Source organism: Balaenoptera acutorostrata, chromosome 10 (genome assembly GCF_949987535.1).
Source record: "Balaenoptera acutorostrata chromosome 10, mBalAcu1.1, whole genome shotgun sequence".
Taxonomy (NCBI): Eukaryota; Metazoa; Chordata; class Mammalia; order Artiodactyla; family Balaenopteridae; genus Balaenoptera; species Balaenoptera acutorostrata.
Genome location: NC_080073.1, coordinates 72,670,176 through 72,685,319, shown reverse-complemented (window position 1 = coordinate 72,685,319; position 15,144 = coordinate 72,670,176). Strand labels below are relative to the sequence as shown.

At 52.7% G+C, this 15,144-nt stretch overlaps 1 protein-coding gene and 1 non-coding gene across 2 annotated transcripts in view; one reads left to right on the top strand and one right to left on the bottom strand.

Annotated features, from left to right (window-relative positions):
• Positions 1 to 14,849, top strand: part of LRFN2 (leucine rich repeat and fibronectin type III domain containing 2) — a 177,680-nt gene extending 162,831 nt beyond the window's left edge. The window contains exon 3 of the mRNA XM_007197914.2: positions 13,880 to 14,849. Coding sequence (XP_007197976.2) covers positions 13,880 to 14,849 — 970 coding nt within the window. The remainder of the gene's footprint in view (positions 1 to 13,879) is intronic.
• Positions 2,934 to 3,040, bottom strand: LOC114235955 (U6 spliceosomal RNA). The gene has a single exon (XR_003622025.2). It is a non-coding gene; the product is annotated as a U6 spliceosomal RNA (small nuclear RNA).
• Positions 14,850 to 15,144: the final 295 nt, after the last annotated feature.

Below are 15,144 nucleotides of genomic sequence, written 5' to 3'. Positions count from 1 at the left end.
ACACTCACAGGGCCATCCTCCAGGGACCTTGAAGCACATTTAGGGCCTCATTGTCCCCACAGGAGCTGCTGCCCCAGGCTTGGGGAAGGGAGGGGGAGGGGGAGGGCAACAATACTGCTTTCAGTTATTCCCAGTTAAAACCAGGACGATGCACCTCTAGGCCAGGCCAGCCTCACCTGAAAACTCCTGACAAATGAAGGAATTCCACAGTGAAGCTTACCTTCCCACTCAGCACAAACCCCAGGCAACCCACCATTCCCCCCAGATAGTTCACCTTCACCACTGCCAGAGGTCCTTCTGGGAGATGGGTGGGTTGGATGGTGTTAGTATTCTCTATAAAAACTATGATGATAGATAGATAGATAGATAGATAGATAGATAGATAGATAGATAGATAGATAGGTATGGACAGATGATAGATAGATGATAGATGATAAAGTAGGTAAGCATTCACTAGATACATATATGGTCTATTGAGTATATATCATATGCCAGTGCTTTCCATACTTTATTTCTAATCCTCATGTGACTCTGCAAATTAGGTTTGCAGACTGCATTTACAAACAAGACTGAAGTTCTGGGAAGTTAAGTACTGGGGTAAAGATTATGCAGCCTGTAAGTTATGAGTCAGGATTTAAGCCCAGAGCCCCAGTCACCCTGTTGCCAAATCCCATGCGCGCTCAGAATTGGGGACCTGGTGCCCGAACTCCCACAGCTCTTTGATGGCTGTGCCTCGCCTTCCCTCCTCCTGCCTCTCCCTTGCTCCTGTCACCCCTCTCCTGGTGATATTCTTGTGGAATTCTAGAATGTCAGAATTGGACATTGAAGCACAGAGGAGGAAAGTGACTTGCCCAAGGTCACACAGCAATTCCATGAGAGAGCCAGGGTTAGAGCTTTGTCCATACAGCTGAACTTGAGACTATTTTGTGGGTGGAGACAGCTGTGCTCCTCCATCCACTTGACTGGACAGAGTGACCTCCCCACTGCCCAATGAGGTCTCACTTCAGAGGTTGTTTCTCTCCTGACCTGATTCATCCCATCCTGGCCAGACTGCTTGTTAGAGGCGGAGGTGTCCAGGGCAGGATCAGCAGAAACACAGGCTGGAGAAGTGCTAAGCGGGCTCCTCCAGACCACCAGCTGGAAAGGGCGTCTCTCCTCGGGGTGAGGCAGCAGGCACTCCGGCGCTGCAGCTTAGCGAGCCGGAAGTCGGGCAGGCCTCTTAGTCGTGGAGTCCAGCCTCCAGGCATGCAGCTTTGGAGCAGCCCTCAGGGAGGTGCCTGTCAGTTTCTCAGTCACTCATTCATGCAGGGGTTCTGAGGGTCCCCAGTATAAAAAATGACACCTCAACTTTGTGAGCACTTTACCAAGTGCATCCAAGGAGCTTGGTAGGTTTTCCCAACAATCTCCTGGTTCAAGATCCCTCAGCTAGCAGCTGTCAGGGCTAGGATTTGAACTTGATCTTCAGACACCTAATCCAAGTATCATCATGGCTGCTTTTGTTTTTCAATAAATTCTGAGGTTTATTTAAGAAACAGCACAGAGAATCACTTATTGCCAAGTTACTAAAGGTAATACTGATTACTGCTATTTTAAAAAAAATTTTTATTGGAGTATAGTTGATTTAAAATGTTGTGTTAGTTTCTACTGATGGCTGCTTTTTATTGCACAAATATAGCCTATGCACTGTACTCAGTACTGAACAAATATCACTGTAATTAAGCTTCACAAAGATGCCATAGGATCAATACTATTAACCCATTTTGCAGGCAAGAAAACTGAGTGAGGCTCAGAGATATGAAGTGACTTACCTACATTGCACAGTCAGTAAGCTTTTTATACCATAGCACAAACTTACCTGGGGGGTGATAAAGTTGCCTTCTTCAAGGAGCGTCTGATCTGACAGAGGGAGGGGATTAGAACTGGGGGAAAAGGCAGGGCCCCAAAACCCATCCATGAGATGACTGGGGACTTCATGTCATCTTGAGTTTTTCTATCAAGGGTCATCACTGACGTCACCATTGTCATTCAAACAAAACCTTGTGTTTGCTGTTCCCTGATTTATTGCCAGGAGTCATGCCAAATGTTTGACACGCTTTACCTCATTTAATCCTGACACTATTCCTACAAAGCAGATACTAGCATTCTATGTAACTAAGACAGAGAGGGTTAGATAATCTGCCTCAGGTCACACAACTAGTCAGTCAGTGGCAGAGTGAGATTTGAACCCAGAGCCAGCTGACAGCGCAGCGGATGCTGGGAACCACCATGCTTTATCTTCTGCAACCTCTTTGCATGCATTTGGTGTGTGCCAAGTTCTGCTCTGGAGCTGCCTTGTTCTTCAACAACAGGACAGATGTAAAAGAGCAAGCAGATGGCCAGGGGGCCACTCTGCCCCACCCTATGCCCTCCCCAGACCTGACTGGGCCAACCAAGCCTGGCAACAACAGAACCACAAGGTCCCTGCCGGTGGTGACTGCACCTGAGTGTGCATCAGCCACACTGAAGTGACAAATGACACCAACAAACTCTCCTCTTCCTGCCCACCTGGCAGCCTTTGCTTTGTGATAGCATCTTTTTGGCCACTTTGTTATTGTGCTAAAATACACATAACATAAAATTTACCATTTTAACCATTTTTAAGTGTACGGTGCAGGGGCCATAAGTATATTCACATTTGTGTGCAACCATCACCACCATCCATCTTCACAACTTTTTCATCATCGCAGACTGAAACTCTGTACCTATCCGATACTAACTCCTCATTTCCTCCTCCCCCTGGCAAACACTCTTCTACTTTCAGTCTATGAATTTGACCCCTCTGGTACCTCATATAAGGGGAAACACACAATATTTGTCCTTTTGTTTCGGGCTTATTTCATTTAGCATAATGTCCTCAAGATTCATCCAAGCTGTAACATGTGTCGGAATTTCATAAAAGTATGGAATGCTTCACAAGTTTGCATGGCATCCTTGTGCAAGGACCATAGTAATCTCTTCTACATCATTCCAATTTGAGTACATGGGCAGCTGAAGTGAGCACCATCATAGCAGTTTTAAGGAGTTGATGCCACAGGTGACTTTGCCCCTGCGTGGTACCCCTGGGAAATCACGGATCTGCTAACTGGGCAGAGTTGTCTGATCAGGTACATCACTGGGTGGCACCGACTTGGTGTCTGCCGGTTGTTCTAGTGCGTTCGGAGGCGGCTGGTGGGGAATCTTCATTTTGTTCACTCCTGTGTTTACAACGAGGTATAATTGGTCTGACACCTTCTGCATTTCTTCTGTAAGTGATGAATCGTTATTGAGCGAGCTTTTCTCAGCTCCTTGAGGAGATAAATGGCAATGATCGTGGCCATCGTCGTCGTCACTGGAGTACTGAATGGCCCTGGGAAGGGAGAGGAGAGGGCAGTCATGTTTTCCCCAGAGCACTTAATGTCTCGCATTCAGCACAGGAGGTTGGGACCGCTAGTCCCATTTCACACATGAGCAAATTGGGTTCAGAGAGAGGAAAAACTGACCCCGAGTCACACCGTTGGTCAGGGGCAGAACCAGCCTTCGAAGAGAGATTTCTGTCAGATCCCAAAGCCCACAGTTTTTTTTTCCCTGTGATGTGCCCACCCAATCCCTGGGGGTTGAGAGCTAAGGACAATTAGATGCAGGGAGAGTTCCACGTCCATAGAAACTTGGATGAGGAGAAACAGAGAGAGAGATAAAGATATAGAGAGAGAGAAAAAGGCCTGATGTGGGGAGGGGACCTCGCCTGGGTCGGCTCAGCCTACGATGGTAGAAACGATGCTTTAGGGGACAGAATAGGAGCAACGTGGCTTAACTGCAGCCCTGGGGAAATCACAGGGCGTTTCCATTAGCCACCTGGTCAGTGTGAGCCACCGAGGCGATGCAGCTTCCAGAAAGTCCCGTGTTGTCTTGGGTGGGGGGCCCCAGGAGAAGCAGGATGTCTGGTTGGGGGAACGTGACTCTGTTCTCTGGTTCAGACCCCGCCCACCGCCCCCATACACACAGAGGAGGGCCAAAGACAGATTGGCGTGTGATCAGTGAGGAGCAGCTGCGAGGCAAGCTGGAAAGCGTGTCCCGAAAAGATGGTGGGAAGGAATGGAAATGTTCACTCTGGAGAACTGGAAAATCGAGGTGGGGTGAGGGAGCTGGTGCACAATTTGGGAAGCGCTGCAATGTGTTCAAGAAAGAAACACCCTGTCCCGGGGTTCTCTGTGGGGTTGAGTTGGGGCCGGTGGGACCAAGCAGCAGCTGTCAGACCATAGCAACGTGAGCAGGGATTCTGAGCAGCTCGGAGATGCGCGAAGCTGGGGGATGGGGGCCTGCCTGGCGTGTCCCTGGAAGTGTGTGAGTGGAGCGCTGACAGCCAGGGGGTCGATGGGGCCCCTCAACCCGGCTTTCCTGTGGTCTGTGCGTGGAGATGGCACAGGGAGAACTAGAAAGAGCCGGCATCATCTTGGTGGGTCAGCCAGAGAAGTGCTAGGCTGGAGGGCAGGCTGGGGCCAGCAGCAAAGACAGACTGCCAGAGCTCAGCTGGCTGGCCCCTGAGCTGGGCTGTGTACCTGCCTCACTAGCCGGTATTTAATCTAACCTCAGGCTGCGGGATTCATCTCCGTCCTTGTTGGGGCCAGATGACTCCCTCAGTCAGAATCACTACATATGCTAAGCTCGCGATGGACCAGGCATGGTTTAAATTACAGGCACTGACTCATTTCGTCCTCAGAGCAACTCTGCGAGGGAGGCCCGATCATCTTTCCCCCTTTACAGAGAGGTTAAGTGGCTTGCCCAAGGTCACACAGCCGGTAAGCGATGGCACTGGGCTTTGGACCCTGGTGGTCCAGTCCCAGGCTCACACTCTCACTCCCGGCTTTATCCCCTTGATGAAGGAGCACCATGGAATAGGATGGAACTTGCTCCGTGATACTGTCGTCCCAGCCAAACATGGGGGCTGGCGATTTCCCAAACCCTTGCCAGACAACTTGATCTGTCACATTTCCCGAGTCAGGGAGCAAAGGCAGGGCCTCCCCAGGTCAGATCCTCACCTGTCACCAGGTAAGCCCGTACTCTGGGGAGATGAGTGAAGAGACAGCCTGCTGGGGCTTGGCTCACTTTGGTTGAATTTCCAGTAATCCCTTCATTCACTCAGCCAGGGCTGGACTAACATTGTCACCACATTTCTTCTGGAAAAGACTTTTGGAGTCACACGCAGGGGGGAACATGTCCTGCTGCTGTGAGTGTTGAAGCCACGATGTCTCCTATCAGCCTAGCCAGGATCCGGGTGCTGCTCACGTCTCCCAGGGTCTAGCTTGCATGAGATTTGCCAGCCACAAACCCTCGAGGCCTGGATTTCCACGATCAGAGATACATTACTTCTAGTTCAACATCACCCACCCTTTATATAACAAACCCTCCAGTGGAGTTTACTGTGTGCCAGACACTGACCCGGGTTCCTTATGAGTCATGACTCATTCAAACCACATAATAACCCTATAGAGCAGAGATTATAAATGCCCCATTTTTTCCAGAAATAGGATATTTCTAGGAAACTAAGGCACAGACAGGTAAAGGAATGGCCCACAGTAAGTGATTACTGCTAGGAAGAGGCAGAACCAGCGTTTGACCCCAGCAGTCTAGCTCGAGACTCTGTGCTCCTCACCACTGCCCTCTGCCGCCTCTCTTTCTAATGGTCACTATTCCTGAGAGGGGTGACATTCATCATGGTGATTGGATTTATCAGGGAGTTTTCTGAATAGAGACTTACACAACAGAAGTACAAGGGTAACTAGTAGATGGGAAGTGGAAAAGCAGGAACAGGGTATAGCAACGGAGGACCAGAGGGGCCCAGAGCCTCAGTTTGGCCCAGGGCTGGCCCAGCCTGTGGACCGTGGGTAAAGAGAGGTGGTACTGCCGCAGGACAGAGTCTTGGGAAGGGTCTGGACCACAGGCTGAGTGGGAGGTGGAGAGTCAGAGCACTCCTGGGGGGCAGACGAGCTTGAGTCAGGCCTGGGGGAGCCCCAGAGAGACCCCACTGAACTTGGAGGCCCCAGGAATCGAGGGAAGCTGGAAGAACCAAAAAGAAGGGATGAAGCTGTCCAGCGTCATGGAGAGAACGCCTGGGGAGACAGAGAGCGCAGAGGCCCGGACTGAAGCCTTCAAGACCAATTGTCCTGCTGCGGGAGCTGTCCCTGAGCTGGACAAGCCTCCCCGGCCTGGCCCATCTGTTTGGGGCGCCAGGACTCACATAGGAAATGGCAGGATTCCTACCACCTGCCAGAGGGCATAACAAGAGCCCCGGCCAGTAGAACTCTGAGATGGTGGGCTGCCCCCAAGCTGCGCTGTCCAGTGTGGCAGCCGCTGGCCACATGTGACTACTGAGCCCTTGAAGTGTGCCTAACGTAACTGAGGAACTGAGTTTTTAATTTCATTTAAATTTAATTAGTTTGAAGTTCAATTTAAAAGGTCACGTATGGCTACTGTATTGGACAGTGCCGATACAGAACATTCATTTCATTCACATGCCCTACAGAATGTTTTTGAGGGCCTACTATGTGCCGAGTGTTGTTCTAGAGGCTGGGGAGACATCAGGGAACAAAGCAGACAAAAAAGCCTGCTCTTAGGAGTGGAAGGAGAGAGAGAGAATTAACAGGAGGCCTGGTAAATAAGCAAATGATAGTGTCTGTCAGGCAATAAAAGTGTAATGGGAAAAGATGTAGCAGAGTAAGGGGCTGGGGGTCAAGGTAAAGATGGGAGAAGCCCTCAATGTTAAACGGGACGGTCAGAGGTGACATTGGAGCAGAATTGAAAGAGGTGAGGCAGAGAGCATATGGACATCTGGAGAAAGAGCATCCAGGCAAGGGCAACAGGCGGTGCAAAGGCCCTGTGGCAGAAACACCCTTGGCAACACCCTGAGGAACAGCAGGGAGGCCAGGTGACTGATGCAGAGTTAGCAGGGTAAGTAAGAGGAGAGGAACTCGGAGGGGTGAGAGACAGGTCACAAGGGGTCTTGGGGGCCACGTCAGGGCTTTGACTACATGAGACAGGCCTCACTGGGGTCATTGAGCAGAGGAAGGGCTTGATCTGATCTGGGTTTTAACAGGATCCCTCTGGCTGCTTGTAGAGGAGAGGTGGGGGAGGGGAGCAAGAGAGTTCATCCAGAGACCAATGCAACCAAGAGTTTTGATCCCCACCCTGCCTGCTGTTCTGAGGGCTGTGGGAATGGATATTGGTGTTCTCTGCCTCAGAATCTCAGTCATGTTGAATGTGCCTCCTTTACTTGCCGATGGGGCAAAGTCATTGCCAATAAGACAGAGTGTCTCAGGGCACCCAGGGGAGCCCCATATTCTCAGGAGGGGCACAGGCAGTAGGGCAGCGACAGAGCCTGGCCCCCACCCCCTGGCCTGTCTCAGAAGTTAACGAGAGGCTCCTGATTCTTGGAGCCCTCACTGAGTCACGCCAGCTCTATGGTAATCCTGCTCTGAAGAACAGCCATGGGCCTTCCCCTGTTATCACTCAGGGCCGTGCATTCAGGGAAGGCCAGCATCTGGCACCAAAACCAGAAGAGGGGATTCTACCACTTGTACTGGTATTTCCAGTACTTCTCTCTAACGGCTCTCTGATCCTGAAACTAGAAACAACAAATATAAAACAGATCCATAGCACTCTGTCCCACTGAGTTTGAACACAGCCTCAGAATCCTTCTCAAAACTGGCACCCAGCAAATCCTCAGAGTTGGCACACAAGACACAATGTGTTTGCAAGGCCTCTAGAACCTGGCTCCTGGCTACTACCTTGGTGACTTCATTTCCTACCACTCTCCCTTTCCCTCACTCTGTTTCTGTCATACCGGCCTCCTCATGGCTCCTGCCTCAGGGCCATTGCACTGGCAGCTCCCTCTGTGGGAAAACTGCCCACAGACATCCACATAGCTCCCTTACTTCCTTCAGACCTCCCATGAGCATTCAGAAGTAGCAAAACAACCCTCATGGGACTCTCATCTCTACCCCTAATTAGCTATAGGGGGTAATTCAGTTAATACCCGTCTCTAAAATGGGGAGCATAATTCTGAAAGGTACTTCCCAGGGTTATCAAGAGCATTTATTGAAATAATGTGACAGTGCTGGCTTCAAATCTTGGCTAGGCACAAACATTCTCTCTATGAGACCTTGGGCAAATCACTTAACTTCTCTGAGCCTTGATTTCTTCTTCTGTAAAATGGGGATAATAATAGTACCTCCCTCATAGAGTTGCTGTGAGGATTAAATTAGTTAATACAGGTAGAGTACTCAGAACACTGCTTGACATATAGTGTGTTCAATAAATGTTAGCTGCCTTTGTAGTAATATGTTTCTGGTTTTGATTTTTAATTGCTGTCACATAGTTACCCTGACTCTAAGACTTGCTTCCTGCTACGATCTGATTCTGCTCAATTCAGTTCAAGGTAATACTGTGTAGGGAAGACCATGCTTGGTGACCTGGCAGCCCTGGCTAACAACGCTGGCTCAGCCGCCTTCCAGCTGTGTGACCTTGAGCAGGTGACCGATCTGCCTGAGCCTCAGTTTCTTCATCTGTAGTGTGGGGATAATTATTCCTACCTCATAGAGTCCGTGTGCAGAATCAGAGACCCAGCCTGTTAAGTGCCGGGCTTACAGTACGTACTCAATGAATCGTACGCCAGATAGAACCAGCCACGTCTCCTCTGCTCCCTTGCAGTTGTGCAGGAAAGCAAACAGGCCCCTTTGGGGCTGGCAGGTAGAGGGGAGCCAGGCTGCTTGCCTTGGTTTAATGAGTCCCTTTCATGTGCCCTGAGATGTCATGGCCGGCCAGAGAGGTTGGCAGGCTGGTGATTCTGTGAAGAGCCAGTAATGAGGGTGCAGAGCGGGGGAAGTGGAGTGAGGGCAGCTTGACATGGTGTCTCCAAATTAGTGCTGGGGCTCAGCAGGCAGCCGGTGCATCATCGATGGGGGAGGGGAGGAGGAGAGCACCTAAAAGTGGTGATGCTGGGAGCTGAGGGGGATGGAGGCTGGAGGTAAAAGAGGTGGCGTTTGCTGACAGTTCCAGGAAGGCAAGAATCGCATTTCTTGGGTAGACACCAGCACCGACTTCCTCTTACACAAAGACACACGCACCTCTTCAGTCACCCCCACACACACTCACACCCTCTTTTTCTCTGTCACACCTGCACATAACAGACTTCTCAAGTTCACCTCATCCTATCTGCAGGGGCCTGGATTAGCCAGGAGAGGCCAACTACCACAGCAAATGGATGCAAATGCGTAAAGGCCCAAACACGGCAGAATTCGATTTCTCGCTCTCCTGAGAGTCCAGGGCGGTTTACTGGCTTAATCAGGAGGCCTTCCTCACGTGGAGACTCAGGCACCCGGTCTCCAGCATCCCTCGTGTGGGCCTTGTTGTCATCTGCCTGGCCAAGGCTGGTCACTGCACCCAGGGTCCAGCCAGCAGAGGGGAAGGAGAGTCGGGCAAGTACTCCCGCTCTTGTAAGGCCTGGAGCAGAGGTGCACACACTGCTGCCACCATAGTCCATTGGCCAGAACTCGCCACCTGGACACCACTAAGTGCACAGTTGGCTGGGGAATGCGGTCTGGACTGAGCCCACGAAAGGGGGACAGTAGACTTCAGTGGTCAGCTCATAGGCTTTGCCCTGAGGCCCAGGTGGAGACTCTAAGAACCTCTCCCATCTCCGTTCCCAGATGCCCCAAATAGTAGCTTTAATGGCAGCAGTTAGGAAAGAGCAAACTTGGTCTGCAAGTGTCTCTGGGAAAGGTTACATGGGATGTCCCCTCAGAAGTGTTAGGGGACATGTGGAGCCTCTGGGGGGCTGGGTGGAAGAGGGACAGAGCAGTGACCAACATTGTCTGGAACTAGAACCTTTGTGTACTATATATAAGTGAACACCTATACACACACACACACGCACACACACACACATGCTCACAAATACCCATGCAGCTGGCTCTCAAATGATAGACACGCAGACATGCCCCCCACACATCGTTTCACACATATGCACGCACATTCATCTGCACTCACACACCCCAACATGTATCTACATGCAAGTCCATAAAGATCGTCAGGGGTGTGCTTCAAAGATGTAGAAAACGCCTCTCCCGAGAGATCCTCAGGACCAGGCAGTGTCTAAAGGTCACCAGCTATCGTATTTAACTAAGAATCCCTCACATTTGTACAGGCCTTAATATTTAACAAAGCAGTCTTTCATTCACTGCTCAACTATAGGGTAAATATTTACTCAGCAGTGACGCAAGGCCAGATATGATGATTGGCAACAGAGATGCAAAGGTGAAGACACAGCCCATGTCCTCCGGGGAGACACAGGCATCCACCGAGAAGGGCTCTAGCAGGGGAAGGCAGGGGGGTTGTGGGAGCAGAGAGCAGAGGTTGGGTCAGAGGTGACATTGAGTCAGGCCTCGAAGGATGAGGTCACCAGGTGGAGAAAGATAAGTGGTTTCTAGGAAGAGGGGCTGCTCTACACAAAGGCGTAAGGTGGTAGATTTGGGGAGTGATGAGTGATTCCGAGAAGGTGGCAAAGTGCTTCCTCCAGCTGGGGTTCTACTAGATAAGATGTGCTACTGCTGACATCAAGTAATGATAGTTTTTTTCCCAAAGTGCAAGGAAAAAATAAGTTTTTCCTTCTTGTCGTGTAAATTATATGTCCTTGTGTCACCTAGGATTCAGTAAGGAGGAAAAAAAAAAACAAAGAACACTCTAGATAGAAGAGGGAATTCAGTACTGGGGTTGGGTTACAGGTGATGGGATTGTTGAGGGGTCAGCATCACAGAGATTAGCTACAGCAGGAAGCCACTGCCACCACCCATCCCGCCCAAGGATGGAGGTACATGGAGGAGATGGTCTGATCGGAGCCTAAGATCCAGGTCTCTCTGGCAGGAGGTAGAGGCCCCGGAGCTGGGATCACAGAGGAGGCTCAGGAGCTGAGAGGGAGACACCACTTAAAGCAGAAAAAGGAAGAAATACCTGGCTTCTCCCCTCCTCCCACCCTCCAGTCTTCCTCTGGGGCCTCCAGTGGCCAGCTCTACCTGGGAGGCAAAGGAGCCTGGGAACAGGCAAGGGAGCCTGGGAAATGTAGTTCCTCGTTGTCCATGGGAGGGCAGGTGAAAGGGAAGACAGACCTGAGAGCCAATAGCAGAATAACCAGTATGCTCCCGTGTGATTTCTTCTTAAACCTCTGCTATCAGCTGTAGAAATCAGCTGTAGATTTGTTTGCTAGTGTTAAACTGTTAGTAGTAGTAATAGTGGGGTCTGCGTCCCAGGATAAAATGTCTAAACACTGAGATGATTTCTGGGCTCGGAGTCCATCTCCTGTGTCCTGGGATTGTGGTGAAGTTTAAATGCAATATTGAATGTGGAAACCCTTGTCACATACCAAGTGTTCAATAAAGCAGCCAGCCCACCCCCTCCTCCATGGATATGCTCTTCCATCGCTCACGACCCAGAGAGGTGGCGGAGCAAGGTGGGTCAGAGTGGACAGGAGCCGGACTGCCTGAGATTGAATGCCAGCTCTGCCATGTTACATCTGCTTAATACCTCTGCAGAGCAAGGGTCACGACAGTGGCTGCTTCAGAGAGTTGCCGTAGGGCGAAGTGAGTTGATAGAAGTAGGACACTGAAAACAGAGCCTGGCACACACTTGCCATTAAGTGTTTGCTCTACTATTGTCACCGTTCTGGGTGTGCACAGCTCCTTCACATCACTTCCCTGAGGGGGGAGGAAGTGGGCCCGTGTAGCCCTGGGCTCTGCACAGCAGTTGGCCCAGCAGAGCTGAGGTCCTGCTGGTGGAGGAGCGTGAGCCTTAGTGGGCTCTGAATATTGCTCCAGGGAAGGGCGTGAGCCTTAGTGGGCTCTGAATATTGCTCCAGGGAAGGGCGTGGCTGACCTGCCACAGGCCCGGGGCGGGGGGTGCAGTTTTCACTGAGATGAGGAAAAACATCCAAGTTTGTGGAAAGGCACAAGACTAGACTGTGGATCTAGAAGCTAGTGTTAAAGCCCCAACTGCCTCATCTTGGCAGTCCCAGCTGTGTGACCTGAGGCAAATCACTTAGCCTCTCTGAGCCTTGGCCATTCCTCCTCTGTGACATGAGGACACAGCATTACCATGATGCCCAGGTGAGACAGATAGACCTAAAGGGCTGGCTTGCAGGGCGCATGCTGCATCTGGGCCTCGACCTCCTCCAACCGCCTCTTCTGCCCCATGCACTGTAGCTATGGCTTGGGGATGGGGATGGGGACAGAGGACTCAATTTCTTCCATGTGGCTTCCCCAGCAGCTGTGCGGGCCAAGAGTGAGGAGGGAGGCAGCAGCCTCCAGGGCTGCCCACTGACGGGTTGTCAATACCTGCCTGTCAGTCCCAGCCGTCGTGTGCAGTTCCCAGGTGGAAGTGTTCAGGCTCCAGTATTTCATATTTGAGATCTCAATTAAGCTGCCTGGCTCTGGGTGTGAGGGATTGACAGGCATGGATGGCGCCCTGGATTAGTAGGGGACAGGGAAACGGAGGGCTCTTTGAGAGCGGAGGGCGATGGGGAAGGCTGCAGAGAGAGATGTGGCAACTTCAGGCCGAGGTATTTCTGCAGGAGTGTTTATGGGGTGAGACAGGTGTCATTTCTAGGGGCCCCCACCAGAAGGCATGATACTTGCACAAAGGCCTTAGAGATCACGGTTTGCATCCACGCTTCCTGAAGGTCCAGGCAGAAGGGGCCCAGGCTATGGTGAACGGGCCCCAGTGAGGGGAGACTGCTGCCCCCTCAGACCCTCCCTTAAGGTGAGAGACCAGTCAAGGCCTCCCCGACCAGTGATACCCTTTCCCAGGTGTCTTTGGATGCGCCTGGCCTGCTATGGCAGTGACGGAGGACCCGTCCTCTCCCTCTGAGAAACAGTTGCCCACCATTCTTCAACATTGCACTGTGCCCTTCCCCTCCAAGCAACACCCCCCCTTCCCACCTCCAGTTTTCTTCTGCTTAGACCCCAGTCTGCACCAGCGAGCGTTCTCCCGCCCGAGGCATGAGAAAGTCATGTGGAGATGAGGATGGAGTTGGTCCCTGAGGGCAGGACCTTGTCTGTGACTCAGTACAGCGCCAGGCTCAGAACAAGCCTCAGTCAATGCTGAGGAATCTCCCAGGACAGACAAGGGGTAGACCCAGCCTCCGGGAGGGTGCTGAGGGGCCAGGGCCGACCCTACTCTCACCCCCACTGCCCAGAGACCCAGAGACTATTTGCAGCAGACAAGGCAGAAGTGGGGAGGTGGGGAGTCCCTTTTGTTCAGTTTTTGCTTCTTCACACCTTTAATCTCTCTGCCTCTCCTGTCCCTCCCTCTGCCCCTCCCCGTGTGCTTCCTCTCTCCTCTCTGCTGAACCTTTCCCCTTTCTTCCCTGAACCTCCATCTCTAACCAATTTCCACTGTCTCTACCGTCAACTATCCCTCGTCTCATTCCCTTCTTTTATTCCCACATCTTCTGGGTGTTCCCTGCACCTGATCTCCGATGTCTTTCTCTGTGTACCTGCTTCTGGCGCTTCCACCCTCCACCCTGGAATCTTTCTCTCTCGTTTCCCTTTTCACCCCAACCTGTCTCTGTTCTTTCACCCGGGTCCACCTCCTCCCCCTCCCCTCTGTCTCCCCGTCTCTCCCTTTTCCTGTCTCTCCACCTGTCACCCTCTTCTGCTCTGCCTCATTCTCTCTGTGTCCCTGCACCTGTGGCTCTCTCTCCCTCTCCATCTCTCCCGTCTCTGTCACCCTCTCTCTTTTTTCTGCTTCTCCTCTGTCCCCCCATCACCCTACTGTCCCTCACCATCCCTCCCCCTCTGTGCCCACCCACCCCCCACAGGATGATCCCAGCCTCCAACAAGGCCTTCGTGGTCAACAACCTGGTGTCAGGGACTGGCTACGACCTGTGCGTGCTGGCCATGTGGGATGACACGGCCACCACGCTCACGGCCACCAACATCGTGGGCTGCGCCCAGTTCTTCACCAAGGCCGACTACCCGCAGTGCCAGTCCCTGCACAGCCAGATCCTGGGCGGCACCATGATCCTGGTCATCGGCGGCATCATCGTGGCCACGCTGCTGGTCTTCATCGTCATCCTCATGGTGCGCTACAAGGTCTGCAACCAGGAGGGCGCCGGGAAGCCGGCGGCCACCGTCAGCAACGTGCACTCGCAGACCAATGGGGCTCAGCCCCCCGCGCTGGGCAGCACACCCAGTGGGGCCCCCGCACCCGGGCCGCCCAAGGTGGTGGTGCGCCACGAGCTCATGGACTTCAGCGCCGGCCTGGCCCGAGGCAGCGACTCCTCTTCCTCCAGTTCCCTGGGCATGGGGGAGGCTGCAGGGCTGGGACGGGGCCCCTGGAGGCTCCCACCCCCCGCCCCCCGCCCCAAGCCCAACCTTGATCGCCTGATGGGGGCCTTCGCCTCCTTGGACCTCAAAAGTCAGAGAAAGGAGGAGCTGCTGGACTCCAGGACTCCAGGCGGGAGAGGGTCTGGGACGTCGGCCAGGGGCCACCCCTCGGACCGAGAGCCATTGCTGGGGCCGCCCGCGGCCCGGGCCAGGAGCCTGCTCCCCTTGCCCCTGGAGGGCAAGGCCAAACGCAGTCACTCCTTCGACATGGGGGACTTTGCGGCTGCGGCTGCGGGAGGGGTCGCCCCTGGTGGCTACAGCCCCCCTCGGAAGGTCTCGAACATCTGGACAAAGCGCAGCCTCTCTGTCAACGGCATGCTCTTGCCCTTTGAGGAGAGTGACCTGGCGGGGGCCCGGGGAACTTTTGGCAGCTCCGAGTGGGTGATGGAGAGCACGGTGTAGGCCTGGTGGGGGGGTGGGGTGGGCATCCTCCCTCCCACCCTGTCAGGGTGAGAGAAGAGGAAAGCATCTTTACCCACAAGTCTTTGTGGCGTTTCCATGGTGATGTTTACATCCAGGGACAGTTTTGTCTCCCTGTCAATGGCCTCCCCTCCCCACCATACCACTCACACCACCTTCCCAGGCCAGTCCCCCACCGCCCATCCGGCTGTGCTCAGGGAAAGCAGACTCGATGGCTCAAATGTCAGACTAAGCCCTGAGTGTTTGGAAAGGCGGGGCTCCTGCCTTTCTAATCACA